Source organism: Alexandromys fortis, unplaced genomic scaffold (assembly GCF_014885135.2).
Source record: "Alexandromys fortis isolate MF-2015 unplaced genomic scaffold, M_Fortis_MF-2015_v1.1 scaffold_114, whole genome shotgun sequence".
Lineage (NCBI taxonomy): Eukaryota > Metazoa > Chordata > Mammalia > Rodentia > Cricetidae > Alexandromys > Alexandromys fortis.
Window position 1 is genome coordinate 3,452,526 of NW_026068046.1, and position 16,908 is coordinate 3,469,433.

Genomic DNA, 16,908 nt, shown 5'->3' on the forward strand with positions numbered 1-16,908 from the left:
GACTCTCTGAATATGGCGGACAATGAGGGCTGCTGAGAAGCCAAGGACAATGCCACTGGGTTTTGATCCTACTTCATGTTCTGACTTTGTGGGAGCCTAGCCAGTTTGGAGGTTCACCTTCCTAGACCAGGATGGAGCGGGGAGGACTTTGGACTTTCCACAGGGCAGGGAACCCTGACTGCCCCTCAGACTGGAGAGGGAGGGGAGAGGAGTGTGGGGGGAGGGGGAGAGGAGAGGGAGGAGGGGGGAAAAGGGACACGGGGAGGGAAATGGGAGGCGGGGAGGAGGCGGAAATCTTTTTTTTTTCAATAAAAAAATTATATTTAAAAAAAATAAAGCACAAAAGAGCAGGTTACAAAGAGAGAATGAATACATCTACTGTTTTGGGAGTGTGGTACTGCATTAGCTGTTACTAGCTTTTGCCCTACCTCCTTTTTTGCATTGCTCATTTTTCTTCATTATTACTATGGCGTGAAATTGATATAGTCAAAATTAATCTTAGACAGATTGACACCATGGAAAAATTCGAATGAATAAAATATCTTCCTACATTTCCATCCCTATATTTTTATTTGTTTTAAGTAGATTTCTTAGATACTTGATGCTACCTTTGGAAGTGAGGTTACTTGGGAACAATTGCCAACCTATCCACCTTCAGAAAAACCTATCCTTTCATTCAACCTGTCAGACATCATACACTAAATATCCTTATAGATAGCCATCCCGTTAGTAAAGGACTGCCAATAGTAGATTCAGTAAAAGACAGTTGGAAGATTAAAACAAAACAACAACAAACATCATTAGAATCGAGCAAGCCACATGCACTTGGCCTTGGATGAAAGCGACCAACTTTGCAAATATAGGTGAAATAAAGTATTTCTTCAGTATTTACCAAAAAATAATCCTGTATTAGAAACACTCAAACAAATAACGGCAAAACCCATTGATTTCCCTGTCAAATAAAAACAAAGAAACCATTCATGTTAAATTGTATAACATAGCATTTATTCTTTTCTAAAGCTATTCAGAGTAAAAAAGCTTTGAAATTCCTTGCCAATCATTGGCCATTAGAAGATATAAGAAGGTGGAAATAGTGTAGACAGAAATGAAGGGAATCTTAGTAGTTTAGTGAGGCAGTATTTTCACATTTGTGATGGCTGTTGATCCTCATCATGACTTCCTGATGTAGGTGTGAGAGGTAGTGCAGTGGATGAAGAATGTGGTTTGTTTTCTTCATTTCTGAACTAAAAGGAAATGACTTTCTGAGAATCTATGATCCACATCCATAAGATCCATAAAACATATTATATGTGATAAATACATACAATTTTATCTGTCATTCTAAAAAATAAGTCAGTCTCAGCTTTACCTAGATTAATGCAAGTTACAAATACTGACAAGTATTTTGACAGTTAATGTTTTCTCTGATTTAAAGGTAGTGCTGAAATAAAAAAAAATGGCACAAATTCTAGTCTTTGTAGAAAAGAAAATTGAACTTTTTTGTTTAATTTAGGATAATCCATTTTTCTTCATAGGGGGCACATATTTCCCTACTAGGTGACTTTATAGATCAGTAAGAAAGACAAAGACAATGGCACACGAGATCTCATGTGTTCAGATTTTTTGCTTTCTTATCCTTTGTATTTTGGCTTAGATAAATCAGTTCACTAAAAAATGGTGTTCAGTGAAAATATAAGTACATTTAAACTGTGTTTATGTCAGTTCACAGATGATAGATTCAGGTTTTTGTCCCTGGCCTTTCTAGTTTTACCCTATACACTTTCTCTGAGTAACCTAATCTATCCAGAGACATATTTTGTTCTAGGGCATTAATGTGACCAAGCCTGCAATTACCCCTAGCCTCAATCTATCTTGAAATCAAAAATGTACATCTCCAACTACCTGTTGTCATTCCAACATCTTAAATGTAAAATTGTCAAAAATAAAGATTAACTTCTTCCTTTCCAGACCTAGTGCATTTCTCATCAAATTAATCGTCATCTGCACAATGTCCAAAACTTGAAACTTTAGACAGATCTTGACTATGCTGTGTTTTGAAAATTCAAGCAGCAATTACTTAAGTCATATCACTTTCCATTATACATTTATTGAGTGTTTCTCTTTATTTTTTTTAGCTGTGATTTTTTCTCTTCATTCCATTCTTTAGTTTGTGGTAATTTTGTGACCTCATAGATTCCCACCCTTATTCAATGTTATTTTTAGTTACAACTACTCTTCTCTGGAGCTATCTAGACCCTTACAATTTTTCTTGTACACTTCTCTTTATGAAACTTTTTTTTTTTTTTGGTTTTTCAAGACAGGGTTTCTCTGTGGCTTTGGAGCCTGTCCTGGAACTAGCTCTGTAGACCAGGCTGGTCTCGAACTCACAGAGATCCGCCTGCCTCTGCCTCCCAAGTGCTGGGATTAAAGGTGTGCGCCACCATCGCCTGGCCTCTTTATGAAACTTATAATCCATGATTCCATTATCCAATAATTCACTATTATCTATAGTGATATTTTTTTCCATAGTGATATCTTAAGAACACCATTGAATGACTGGAACTATAAATAATGAGAAAGCATATTACATATGCATGTATTATTTTCTATGTATACAGACATGTAATAAAGTTTGATTTATAAATAAAAGAAACCAACAATAATAACTAATACTAAACTGAAAAAAATACTGTAATAGAAGATACACTGGTATGGTCTCTGTGACTGAAATGTTCTCCGTGTATATTATACTCATCCTTTTTATGATGATATGAATGATAGCATGAAATTATATGAATTGTCTTGATACTGTGAAAAAAGACTAGGACTTGATTGTGTTGTTAGGTCAGAAGGAGGATCATTTTCTTTAGGTGGTCTTGAACCACTGAGCCATGACAGAATCAATGGTTTGATGTCAGGCAGTAGACAATATTCATGGTTTGGAGTGCATGGGAGATGAAAACTGTTTTGGTTTTCCCCTACAGGATACAGTCAGAATAGTGTTGTTCAGTTGGACTCTCCAGTTCACCTCTACTTGATCAGCCCATCTCCAAATCCACCCTCTCCAAATCCTCCCTCTCCAAATCCACCCTCTCAGAAAAACAGCCAGATGCCCAGAAATGCAGCGATGGGAGCAGTGCTTTCCCCTGAACTTGCTAGCTGCTCAAGACCCTCTCTAAAAGCATACCATACTTGGGTACAAACCCAGCCTGCGGCAGACATGTCACCATTCCTTGACTACAGGGTATTTAAGCCAGCTCCTTTAGTTTGGCCCTGGGAATTCTCTCCAGCCCCATTCCCCTGCCTAGATCTTTAGGGGCTGAAGGGTCACCTGGGAGTACTTTGCTCAAATAAACCTGGTCTTTGACTTTTAATTCAGCATGATTTGGTTTACTGAGTTCGTGAAGAAACCTATTATTGGGGTACAGAAACCTATCATCTAGAAACCTATCAAGTGTAATTACAAACTATTTGTTTAGGTTATTTCATTAAGAATTCATTTCACTAATTTTATTCTTCCCACAAATCAGTATTTATTTAAAAAATTAATTAAAAAGGTTTAGCAGTTTCAATAATGGCAAGTTGTCATTGAACCTTGCCTGTTTTTTTTTTTTTCTTGCCCAGGTGAGGTGAATGTGGGTTCTTGTCTTTCAATCTTCTAAAGTTTTATTTCTAATTTTAAGGGTTTTTTGTTCTTTGAAAATTTTATGCACACATGCAATTCATGCTGAGCATAGTTACTCCTCTCCCTCCAATGTTCCCTGGAACATTCTGTTTATAATTCCTCATATTGAGTTTAAGGTATGTGACCGTACCCGAACTAGTCAATAACTTCCAACATTGCATTAGGTCCAGATTAAGATTGCAAATGAAAGATGATCCAGGGCTGGGAACATAGCTCAGTGGTACAGAACATGCCTAATACATACATGGTCTGGGTGTTGGTCTTCAACACCACTGGAGAATATTTGTCAAAAGAAAGATTTGTTTTTCTAAAGCTGAGCCAAGTTGACGAAGTGCCAGGTTGGTATATGTAGCTTTGGGGAAGCAAATGATGTGCTGATCAAGGAAATAGGGTAAAACTACAATGATGACATTTTAATTTTGGTAATGAATAGATTTAGGATGGCCAAATGCCTATTACCTTCCTAAGAAAAGTCTTTAACTTTCAACCCTTCCACTTCAAAATACTGTTTTCCCTTTGGGGACAAATTTATAGAAGCATTCCAGAAACAAGATGACTGTTATCCACATGCTTTGGTTATGTTGCCAGATCATTGGAAGATGAATATGTTTTTGTTTTAGAGAGAGACTGAGGGTTCTTTGCTATGCATTTTAAGCCCGACTTCATCATGCCCACTATAGTGTTATAGTATAATACTGAGTTAATGTGTTCTACGATGTTTTATGTCTTAGTTCTTCCTCAGCACTTTTATGAATAGCGTTTCCATTGAGCATCCTCGTAGAGAAAGGTCGGTTTTGTTGCAACCCAAAGCCTCTTTTGGGTGGGCCTGCTTTAATTATACACTTCATGTTTGCTGTAAGTGCCGCAGTGACCCTTAGCAGCAGAACCAACCCTCTTCAGCAATTTGTACACATTTAGTCCAAAATTATTCCTGAATCTGTATCCCTACTCTTAAGTTTTAGCAAATAACCTTGTATTACTTATTTCTTAAAGTATGTCTTCCTGTGGCTTCAATACTCTCAGGCACAACATGTTCCCAAGAGTTGGAACCAATTTTCTGTTCATGTCTTTTACTCAGAAATTTGATGCATTTTCTCTCTTTACTAAGCACTTATCATGCATCTTGGCTGTAACTTAAGCAATTTCATGTGTAACTTTAAAACTAGTGTGAATTTCTTTGCCTTTCTCCATAATTTCGTAGAAAGATTTGTTCTTACTATAGTTCTCAGTATCCTCAGCATATGATTTTTTTTCCTCAAAAATTTAAAACTACAGACTTCTCACCTTTTTACTTAAAGGATATCCTTTATGGTTTTGGTGTGGCATATACTGGTGACAGCATTCTACTCTTATGTTTTGGAGTATTAAGTACATTACTTGAATACAAGCTCCTTAATTCTTTCCAGTTGATCCCTTAACTAGAGCTATATAAGTCTAAAGGGAAGATATCATATATAATACTAACATTTTGGACAAAGTGATGATTTGTGCAGTAAGTGGGACACAATTGTGGGGAAACTTAATTAGGCTAGTCAGAATGATACATAATTGAAAACATAAATGGTTTATTTATGGAATTTTTCTTTTATTATTTTCTGTATCTTGGTTATATAAGTAAAATCCATTGGGAAGTCAAGCCATGTATGGAGAGGCTATTTCAAAAGCATGTATCATGGGATAAAACCGGACTCTCTGAATATGGCAGACAATGAGGGCTGCTGAGAAGCCAAGGACAATGCCACTGGGTTTTGATCCTACTTCATGTTCTGGCTTTGTGGGAGCCTTGCCAGTTTGGATGTCCACCTTCCTAGACCAGGATGGAGCGGGGAGGACTTTGGACTTTCCACAGGGCAGGGAACCCTGACTGCTCTTCAGACTGGAGAGGGAGGGGGGGAGGAGGGGGGGGAGGGGGGGAAGAGTGGGGGGAGGGGGAAAGGGGAGACAGGGAGGGAAATGGGAGGCGGGGAGGAGGCGGAAATTTTTTTTTCAATAAAAAATTATATTTAAAAAAGCGTGTATCACAAAATTGTACTAATTTATTTGTGTAGCTATTATGTATTTTCCACCACCTATGAGTTTCCAACAAGCGGCAAATTTTCATCTCCAACATAGGACTCCAGGTCTGGCTAACATTAAATGCTAAACAAAAGCCAGCCACTTAAAATATTCTCCCGAAAAGAAGTTAGCATGACATTAGAGAAAGGAAACTGTACTCATCCTAAATTTCATTTGATCACACTGCACAAAAACAAAATGTGAGGCTGACCATCTTAATACAGACTTAACAAAACATTTTTCATGGTCTTAGAACCATATTCAAGTATATTCTTATTTAAACTCACAAGTCACCCATTTTATAGTACTATACCATAACCTACAACTTACAACTGTTTGTTTTGTAAAGACAGATTTACAGAGAAATATTTTAATGCGATTATACAGTTCATAAAGAACAAGAGACCTCAAATATTGATAAGAATAAAATTTATCAATAGTGAGTTGAATTTAGTTTGCACAAATATAAGTTATCTTTAGCAAAAGAAATGACAGAGTAAAATGAATTATTTGAAAATACAGGTAAAAATCTTTTCAAGTTATATTGAATCATGAATAATATAGTTGATACTGTAAATAAGATTATACATTTACATGTTAGTATATATCAAATCATTGACTCAGTTTTATAAATGCAACATTTTAGTAATAATTTATAATGTAATAAGTTTAATTTCTAATACTATATTTGATGTAGTGCAGCTTGCAAATTATGCTATCACATACATTTGCTAATAAGGCAATCATAGGTAATATAGCATATGCAAATTTTACAGGAAAACAAGATCAGTAAAGAAATCATGATGCTCAGCCTCACTGGGTACACAATATGGAAAGAAATATCCATAAAGAGTGTGAGAGATACAATTAAAATCTCCTTAAACTTCATGGAAGAAGAGTTTATCTACCGAAAGCGTAAGTTTAATAGTATAGTGACAGTGCAAGAGAGTTGAGAGTAAAGGATGCTTTTAAGTTAAGCTGTGAATGACAGGTGAACTGCAATAGAGGGAGACAGCCAGGAGAGGCATTTCAAGAGGTTGGACAGGCGTCTAGAGTTGGAGCTGGGTGGTAGGGTGCTTACTCAGCAGGGATAAGACATCCAGCTCTGTCCTTTTCATCACTTCTATCCCTAAAAATCTTCTGTTGCTGCCAAGAAATAGGTAGCAACATAGCAAAGGGGTGAAGGGGGATGTAGGGAAGTCCAAGTAGATCAGGTAGATTTGTTTTTGAAATCTCAGTGCAATACTCTGAGTGCATTGGAGATGTGGAGCTCAGTTCTGCTGGATGAAGCCATGTGTTACACAGAGAAAATTTGGTGGCTGCCTGGAAGAAAGGCAACCATGAGCAAGCTGATGTCCGACAATGTAAACATGTTTGGAATTAGGGGTGTTGGAATGATTCTCTTCCTTTTAGTTATACCGAATTTAAAATAACTGATAAGTTATTAATTTGAAATTTTTCAACATGTAATTGCATGTTTATGACTTCATTTATGAAGGATATTAAGACTGAATGAAAATGTAATTTGGAAATCCCCAAATATATGTGATCATTGAAGTCTCTGAGGAGAAGAATTCAAAGAAATCATACAGGCAACAGAATTCTCCAGTGGCCCTTTAAAAAGTGTAAATGGATAGGTCTCATTTCAAGGATTTCTAAAGTGGGTTCTGAGAATTTCAATCTTTAGCAAATTCTCAGTTAATGCGAATGCTACTGAGTCAGGGGTACACACTTTGAGGACCAATGTGTCAGATAAATAAACTTGTTTAAAAAATATTGTCAGTGTGTCTTACCCTAACAAATAATCTCTACCAATATCAGTATATTTTTCTATGTAGTTAATTGAAAAAAAATGTATTTATATCTCCCGGATTTTGTTAGAAACTATCAAGCCTCTCCATTATTGAGAGAGCACAGTAGCTGAAGAATAGACTGCAAAATACATCTGTGTGTTTCTTAAAAGAAACTCTTAGAATTCTTCATTTCCCTTTAAGCTACATTGCAAAATAATTTTACATTCTTTCCATAGGAGTTCTAGCCCCTTGTTTGGTGGTCTCTACTATCCTGGTTCTCCTTTTTAACAGCTGAATATTTATTTGAGACTCCTGTCCCATATGGGCAATAGCTTGAAAAGCACTTAGCTGTTTACTTTACGTCTTACTATAAATTATTTAATCCTTCAGTCTGTAAATGGCTATTTGTAGGATTAGACAACTTCTGAAAGCTCCGATAAGAGGATTGTTACATCCAAATTCACGCATAATCCGTAAAAAGCACGTGTTCCCTACAACCTCAGCTGGGTTCGCATGTGGAACAGATTCACTAAGCATATGTAAGCAGTAGGAATTATTAACCAGTTAACATCAGCAAATTTCTTTTTAATACATAGGTTTATGAATGTAAACATTCCCTAATGAGAAATAATATTAGTTGAAAAAAATCCAATAAAAACCTACCTTGAGTAGATTTCTCCACTTCTTTCCTCTTTCTACTCTGGCTGCTGTAATTCCTCCTCAGCTCTTGGTTATACTCATGCAGAGTTTCCCTGGAGTTGAATGCCTGTCGTGGTTTTCTCCCATCTTCACTCTCGTCAGAAGAACTGGTATAAGCTAGATCCATTTCATGCTTGACTTTGGACAGAGGTTGATAAGGTTTGCAGTCTGTTTGCTCCATCTTTGATTAAGCAAGCTCAGTTTCATGAAAGAAGTATAAGGATTTTTTTTTTTTTTTTTAATGAAAGCAGTCCTGAAAGAGAAAGAAAAAACATGAGCCGTTTTAGATTTGTCCTCTTGCAAGGAAACACATCTGGCAGATTCACAATTGGTCTGCTAATACTATCAAAGGAGTGAACCAAAAGACAAAGTAGATGACAGGAAGCTAGCCAGAGGCAATAATAACACTCTGTGCTATGTGCATATGTTGTCAAGCATTTAGGATGAAGCTAGAAGTTGTAGCATCAAAAAAAATGCTCAAAGTAAAAAGAAGTGCATCTTACAAAAATATTTACATTGAAATGCAAGCAAAGGGCAATGCCACTGTGGTATTAGAGTGTGTTTTTAATGTTAAAGACAGTGGTTAGATTAGAAAACATTATAAGATTTGAAAGTGGCCAAGAGTATAAATATTAACCTAGCACAACTCACATTTAAAATGAAACTAGTGAGAAACCACAATCACAAAGAACATTTCTTTGCTTCTGGTTTAATATTACATTTAATACTAGGGCTCTGAGGATGGGAAGGGTTCTGAATATAAAGAGGCAGCTACCAAAGCTCGTGAAATAAAGTGTGCTTGAGGGGACTGAGCTTCTTGTGTTCATATTGTGGCTCAGGCCTGCAGAGCATTTTTAATGACTTAGGTGGTGGTAAACTATTGTTTGTCATAGTATTGAGACAATGTAAACTACATTTCTAGTGACTATACTGGTATAGGAACAGCAGGATCTAAATTGGGTTTAGAAACAGCAATATTGAGCTTCATGATAAATCCCTGAAAGAGCCCCCATCACCCCCACCCTCCTATTGCTGAGCTAGGAGCTCTGAAGCTCTTAGGGACAGTAAAACATTAGCTGTCCTACTTATCGCAGACAGTTTGAGATCAAGTGCCATTTAAGATGCCAAAGTCCTCTGGAATACCAAAAGTCCTGGTTTTCTAATAAAACTTATTTATTAACATTTATTTTATCATTATTTTTGTTCACTGCAATAAGTCTGCTACTTTTTCTTCCATATAACTCTTAAATATTTAATTTGAAATCATGTATTAGTCCCTTCATTTTCTTCATCACTTTACCCAGTTTATTTATTTGTATTTTTCAAACAAGGTTTCACTTTGAATTTTAATGGCCGGGAACTCACTATGTAGTCCAGGCTTGCATCAATTGTTCCAATCCTGTACTCGAGTCTCTCAAGTACTAAGATTCCTAGTGTGACACACTGTGCTTGGTCTCCATAGGCAATTTTGAGGCATGGCCTTACTGTGTAGCCCAAACTCATCTCAAATTCATGACCCTCCTACCTCAGTATCACAAAAGCTGTGATTACTTTTCCTGAGAATGGATCTACCATGTGCATTTCCAAGTGACATACAAACTATGCTTCCTATATTATATATAGCATCTTACACTTGGCATCTCAACTGCATTTATCGTAAGAATGTGGGAAACAGAAATCCTTCAGCAAAGTTCGTGGGTTACCGATGTTAAATGGTTCGTTCTACTTTGTAGTATAAACAAAGCTTTATATGTTGAAGATTTATTTAAGCAAATGTTAAGATTCTGGAAGGTAAGACTTGAAACTTATGAATTTCATTGTTGTACTACTACTTAGCACTATTCTAGACACTTATGTTAGAGATTATTCAATACCCAAATACATAAATTATATAAACATTTTAGGAAAATAGCTAGGTTTCTTTATATCCTGAGAAAGAAGACAGATACAGTGTTTTTACTACTTCTTTTAGTCTTTGAGATTAGTATATCATTTCTCCCTTACTTTTCCTCTTTTCAAGTCTTCCTATACAATTCTTACTCCCTTCAAATTTATAATCTCCTTATTTAATGAATTGTTGCTACATGCTTCTCTACACTGTTGGTTCAGCAATGTTTAAATCTAGGTTCATCTCATGAATCCACTGAATATAATTTTCTATATACATTTTCTAAACCGTTGTATGTTTTCAATTCTGTATCTACATGAATCAAATCCTTCCTCTTTGCTTCAGGTTTAAATATCTAGCTGGTTACTGAGTATTTCCATATAGTTATCTATAAATTCAACTGAAATTGGGTATAGTCAAAACTAGATTTCTGTTTATAACTTCCCCAGTGCCCAAGAAGTTAAAGTGATCCTTGATTCCTATCATGCATTCCATTAGTTAGTGCAATTTGTCATCCTTGAAAAAAAAATAAAATCCAAACTAATTCCTCACTACTTCTTTGGATCAAATGGTATTCAAGAGAGAGTACTGTGAATTTCTCCTATCAATGTCCCGTTTATACTATGTAAGTCTGACAGCATTTTTTCTTCCCTGTAGTCAGAGTGGACATTTTAATACATATGTGTGGTGTTTTGAATAGAAATGGCCCCCATAGGCCTATCGATTTGAATATTTGGTCCTCAGAAAGTGGCACTATTAGGAGGTGTGTCCTTGTTTGAGGAGATGTGGTCTTGTTGGAGGAAATATTTCCTGGGGATGGGTTTTGAAGTTTCAGTAACTCAGGCCAAACCCATTCAGTAGTTCATTCTCTTTTTGCTACTTGCCAATCCAGATGTAGAACTCTCAGCTACCCTTAAGCAACATGTCTCACTGTGTGTTAGTTACCATGTTCTCCACTCTGACAATAATGGACTAAACCTCTTGAATTCAGTCCCAATTAAATGTTTTCTTTTGTAAGAGTGGTTGTGGTCATGGTGTCTCTTCATAGCAATAGACTAAAACAGTACGTTTTTCATGTTCTCATATGTTCTGAAGCAGTATACTCTAAAATGAAAGTCAGAACCTTACAGTAGCTTACAAGGGTCTTAGCTTAAACTTTTCAAACTCATCTCCTTGTGTTTTCTTCTTGTTCATGAACTGTAGCTGTACTAATGCTTTGTTTCTGAAAATGCCAAGGATAAGTCCCACCCCAGAGCAACCTGCTATTGAAAGACTACCCCAGACGGCACTACCTATGCTTTTTTTGTCTTTCAAAGAATTTATCAACAAAAGGCATGATAAACACTTTATGTTTTTATTGTGTGCTCTACAAGTGTAGGCATTGTCTGTTGAATTTGTTGCTATATGACTCTGAATAATGGAATGCAATAAACAATTGATCAATACATTTTAAAATTATTAAACAAGTGTTGAATATACTTAAGAGGTATTGAAGAGAATGTAGAAATGAATAAGGCATAGACTCTGTCCCAAGTGAATTTATCACCCCGGGTAGGTAATAAATAGAGAAATCTGGTATAAAGTAGAATGCAATGACTCTATGGCAAATAACATAGTGATTATACAAAAAGGTCAAGATATTGTGAAAAGATTACACTGAATCTAGCTTATTTATTCAACAGCAACACTTGAAAAAAAGCTGAGTAAGTCATGAGGAGCAATCCAGGAAGCCATACCCTTCCTTGACTCCTTCATCATCTCCTGCCTTCAAGGTCCTACTCTGTTTGCGTTCCTGCCTTGAATACCATTGATAATTAACTGTGATGTGGACAGTGCATTTTGTGATAGTGCTTTAACACAGCCATAGAAACCATAATACACAGAGACATAGATTTTTGCTTATTTTTCGAGACAGGGTTTCGCTATAAATTTGAAACCTGATCTGGAACTAGCTCTTGTAGCCCAGGCTGTCCTCAGACTCACAGAGATTTACCTGCCTCTGCTTCCCAAGTGGTGGGAATAAATATGTGTACCACCACTGCCTGGTAAGACATAGTTTTTTAAAGTAAGAATTGGACTTTCACAAAAAAAACCACATCAATAAAATTCATTAAATTTAAAGTCTACAATCTTGAACTGTCATATATAATTATTTTTTTATTATAGAATGAGAGTTCAACAAATTAGAGGTGGACCATTATTTTCCACATAAGCCCACTGACTATTGGAAACAATTAACCAATTACTTTGTAGAAAAAAAGAACTTATAAGAGAATAATGTTTCTCATTAATCATCCATTGATTAGGAATCTATACTTATCATAATGACATTCAAATATAATACAGGACATTAAAAAAGCTAAAATTGTCTTATTTCTAATGCTTAATACTATATTATGGCAACTATGATTTATCATACTGTAATTATCTTTAATATTATGTACACAAATCTAAAAATCCTATTTTCTTTCTGCATGTTTATTTGAACACACACATGAGAAATTACACACACACACACACACACACACACACACGAAATGAGAAAGAGACAGAAAGGGACACAGAAAGACAGAGACTTTATATAGCTGTTATGAACCATTTTCAAAGTTCAAATCACAGCAATTGCCACCTGCAAATCAGCTAGGAATAAGGAATGTCGCACCTATTCAATGTTTTTGACAGTCCTTGCAACCAATCATTCTTTAAAGCAGAACACCAGCAAAAGCTCCATGATCCCTTCATCACAACATTTTTTTTTTTACCTAAAATTTGTGTCAGTTACTCCAGGAGAGATTAAAAAAATAACAGTCCATGTTTTTTTAGGAATATAAGATTGGTACACACAATTGTGTAGGGCAGGGTTTGGAAAAATGTAATTGTGGTATTTATAAAAACTCAAAAATCAGATCTCGAATTCATTGGCAAATAACACCTTTATGAAAAATTTAAAAGCTCCAAATTTAACATTTGAAAAACGACTGCCTTTTGAAATGCAACAAACTTTGAGAGCAGAGTAATTCCATAAAGACATTGTTACAAACACGTCATGGTCAAAAGATTCCTAATTGCTTCAGTGACTTTTTCATTCAGTGACCACCGTACAATTCATTATGCCCAATGTCAAATGAGTGCTAATTAGACATGATAGAGAAATGATGAATTCTAATCACCAGTCCAGGTTTTCTCTCAGTGGAACAACTGACAGTGGTCTTCAGGAAACAGCAGTATCCCCTGTTAAGAGGCTCCTTCTCTAAATATAAAGGGAACACATTAGCTTTCCTCAGAAAACACTTCTAGCTCTAAATTTCCCTGGTTGTATTTGAAATGAAAGAAAAGCTGTGGTTGATCTGCCAAAAAAAAAGAGAGAATATATTCAAGTGTATGTCTGCATTGTTAATCATTCTCTCTCTTCTCCCTTCTGTTCCCGTCTACACCCAGAACTATTACATACTACAATCTACTCCAATAGATAGTGAGTTAAAAATACTGCCTTTGAATCCGTGTATTTTTGTACATATGAATGCATTAATAGTCGCTGCAATTCCCCTATTATCTTATTTTGTTTCTATGTTTCGTTCTTAAATTATTTTTTATCTTTAATATTACATCATTTTATCATTTTCTTTTTCCCTTTTCCCATCCTTGGCAAACCTTCCCATGAATCCTTATAGCTCTCTTTGAAATTCATGAGCTCTTTTTATTATCATTACATGCATATATGTGTATATACATATATATGCACACATACATTTTCATATATATATTCTTATATACCGAAATATATCTTCCTCAATCTTTTGTATACATTGGCCTCTCAAGTTGGCAACTTGTTCCTGGTTTCTCCACAGCACAGATTGTTTGATTCCATTCATAGTACTTGTTTATAAGTTGAAGTTTTAACCAACAAGTCACACTCCTATTGAGTAAGCAAGTAACAGATATGTACAATGCTGTTTCAGGTTAGTGAGGCTTCATAGCATAGCAAGTACAGGGAAGGAGACTGTAAAGTGCTGAGAAAATGGCTAGCAAGAGACATTGAATCCTTTGGAAGGGTTACTGTACTTTTCCCTCAGTAAAGTCCTTTTACATTATTTTACTTTGATCAATTTAGATGATGAAATGGTGACTGATTCTTCTCTACCTTTCTTGTTCTTAAGGCGTCATTGAAACGGGGAGCAGTTCTAGAGGTTGTCTGTGACCGTAACACAGTCACTAATTCTTTTTAAAATTGGAGGAGAAATCTCCCTTGTAATTTTATTGTATAGGAAGTGACTGTAGTCTTTCTGTTTCAGTTTCTTGACTGTCATATTTTTACCTTCACCGTGACTCATTTTACACAATTTCTGACGATAACTTTACATATCTCTGCAAAGTGGATGCTGTCTAATGATTTGCATGTGCATTATCCTATTGTTAAATATTTACATTTCCCCCACCCCACTTAGGAATATTATAGCTGAAATATTATTAAGACACCATTAATATTTTTATTGTCTTTATTGTTTTTCAGGCAGATTACAAGAACATAAATCAATGAGCCCAAAGCCTTGAACATTTTTATTAGAAAAATATGTATATAATATACATAATATATTACAATATATTATATACTACATGCCATACATCATATTTTATATATCATATAAATTAATGGTGCCATCTTTTAGCTTGCATTTGCTTGATGAGAAGTGAGACTGAATATTTCACTTTCTGCACACTTGCTAACTCTATTTCCTCTCCTGTGAACTCTTTATAGCTTTTGCATACTTATGTACTGGGAACCTTTCTTATATTTAAAAAATGTTAAACTTTACTCACACTATGCAATAAATAGCATGACCTTCTATTCTGAATATTTGCCACAGTTAACTTTTACAGTGTATTTTTGGCCATTTTAATTTTGTGGTGTTTTGGTAAGAATGACAGGAGGTCTTGACTTCCTTGCTCATGTTCTTCCATTATCCCAACCATCCCATTCCCCCAAGCTCTCCCCCTTATCACTTGTCTCTCCCCATCTCCCCTTTCCTCCATCCCACCCCACCCCCCAGTTCCCAATTTTTGCCCAGCAATCTTGTCCACTTCCAATATCCAGGAGGATAACTATATGTTTTTCTTTGGGTTCACCTTCTTATTTAGCTTCTCTAGGATAGCGAATTATAGGCTAAATGTCCTTTATTTATGGCTAAAAAACAATTATGAGTGAGTACATGCCATGTTCATCTTTTTGGGTCTGGGTTACCTCACTCAGGATAGTGTTTTCTATTTCCATCCATTTGCATGCAAAATTCAAGAAGTCATTATTTTTTACCGCTGAGTGGCACTCTAATATGGAAGTCAAGACCGCAAGGGGGGGCACCCACCCACGGAGACAGTGGGGCTGATCTATTGTGAGCTCACCAAGGCCAGCTGGACTGGGACTGAAGAAACATGGGATAAAACCGGACTCTCTGAATAAGGTGGATCATGAGGGTTGCTGAGATGCCAAGGACAATGGCACTGGGTTTTGATCCTTCTGCATGTACTGGCTTTTTGGGAGCCTAGCCTGTTTGGATGCTGACCTTCCTAGACCTGGATATAGGGGGGAGGACCTCGGACTGCCCACAGGGCAGGGAACCCTGACTGCTCTTTGGACTGGAGAAAAAGGGGGAGGGGAGTGGGACGTGGGGAGTGGGGGGAGGGGGAAAGAAAAGGGAGGCAGAAATTTTTAATAAAAAAAAGAATGACAGGAAGTAAACATTAGCAATAAGTAGACAGACATATGCTACTTTTGAAAAATATGACAAACTTGATACAACTAAGAACATTTCCAAAACCAATTTGCTAGTATATGATTGCTAAGTAGCTGTTTAATTGACTTCATTCAGTTATTTAGAAAACGAATTGCATTTTGGCTGAACTCTATCATAAAAATGACCTATTTCCTGTGGTGATGGCCAAAATACATACAGAAAGCCAACAAATTAATTTGATTTTGAAACAGAATTCACCATTTTTTTCTTGTTAAGTGGACACAAGAAATTGTTTTAGCAAATAAAAGAAAAATTACTATCTAGGTTTTAGTCATAGGATGATCATTTTAAATGGGTCTCATTATCTAAAAAGTGATAGATTTTGAAGGAAACTATTTTTATGGTGCATAGGCATTTTATTATATCAACGAGGTGATACTCTGTAGGTGGAGACTGCACTTTTGTTTCCTGGCTACCCAAACCCGAATAAACACACAGAATCAAGTTTTGATATGAATTCTATTTACAATATTGATTCACATGTATTCAGTTAACTATTACACTAAAATTTAATAGCTCTTATATTTGAAGAAGCCTCATTAAAACACCTGGAAAACTCTTCCTCAAAAACTGATATCATTTGTGAGAACAGCTGCGGTTGATATTGTCATGGTGCCTTTATAGGCTAAGGTCTTTAGGTCATTTTGAAAGTGAAAATCCAAAGTTATGCTATTTTACAACTAAATAGTGATGTTTCATATTTTTGGATATTCTTGGTCTTTCTTGCTATGTGTAATTTGTGTATTTTATTTTCTCTAAGCTTTTATTTAAAAAGCCACTATTGCAGAAGCACTAATATGCTTCAGATGAGACAAATGGAGAGAGAAAAATCATAGTAAATAGGAAGGTCTTCAAAAGAAATTCTAAACAACTATTTTGGAAACAAAAAAAAAACCTTGATACAATTCAATGTTTTTCATTATAGTTAAGATAATCCTGACATTGAATTTGCACGCACACACACACAAACAACACAAATTTGAAGAATATTTCTATGTA

At 35.8% G+C, this 16,908-nt stretch overlaps 1 protein-coding gene across 3 annotated transcripts in view; it reads right to left on the minus strand.

Moving 5' to 3' along the window:
- Window positions 1-8,413, minus strand: part of Tenm1 (teneurin transmembrane protein 1) — a 570,621-nt gene extending 562,208 nt beyond the window's left edge. For all 3 annotated transcript variants that reach the window (XM_050118835.1, XM_050118834.1, XM_050118833.1), the window contains exon 1: window positions 8,197-8,413. In XM_050118835.1, the coding sequence (XP_049974792.1) occupies window positions 8,197-8,413 (217 nt within the window). The remainder of the gene's footprint in view (window positions 1-8,196) is intronic.
- Window positions 8,414-16,908: the final 8,495 nt, after the last annotated feature.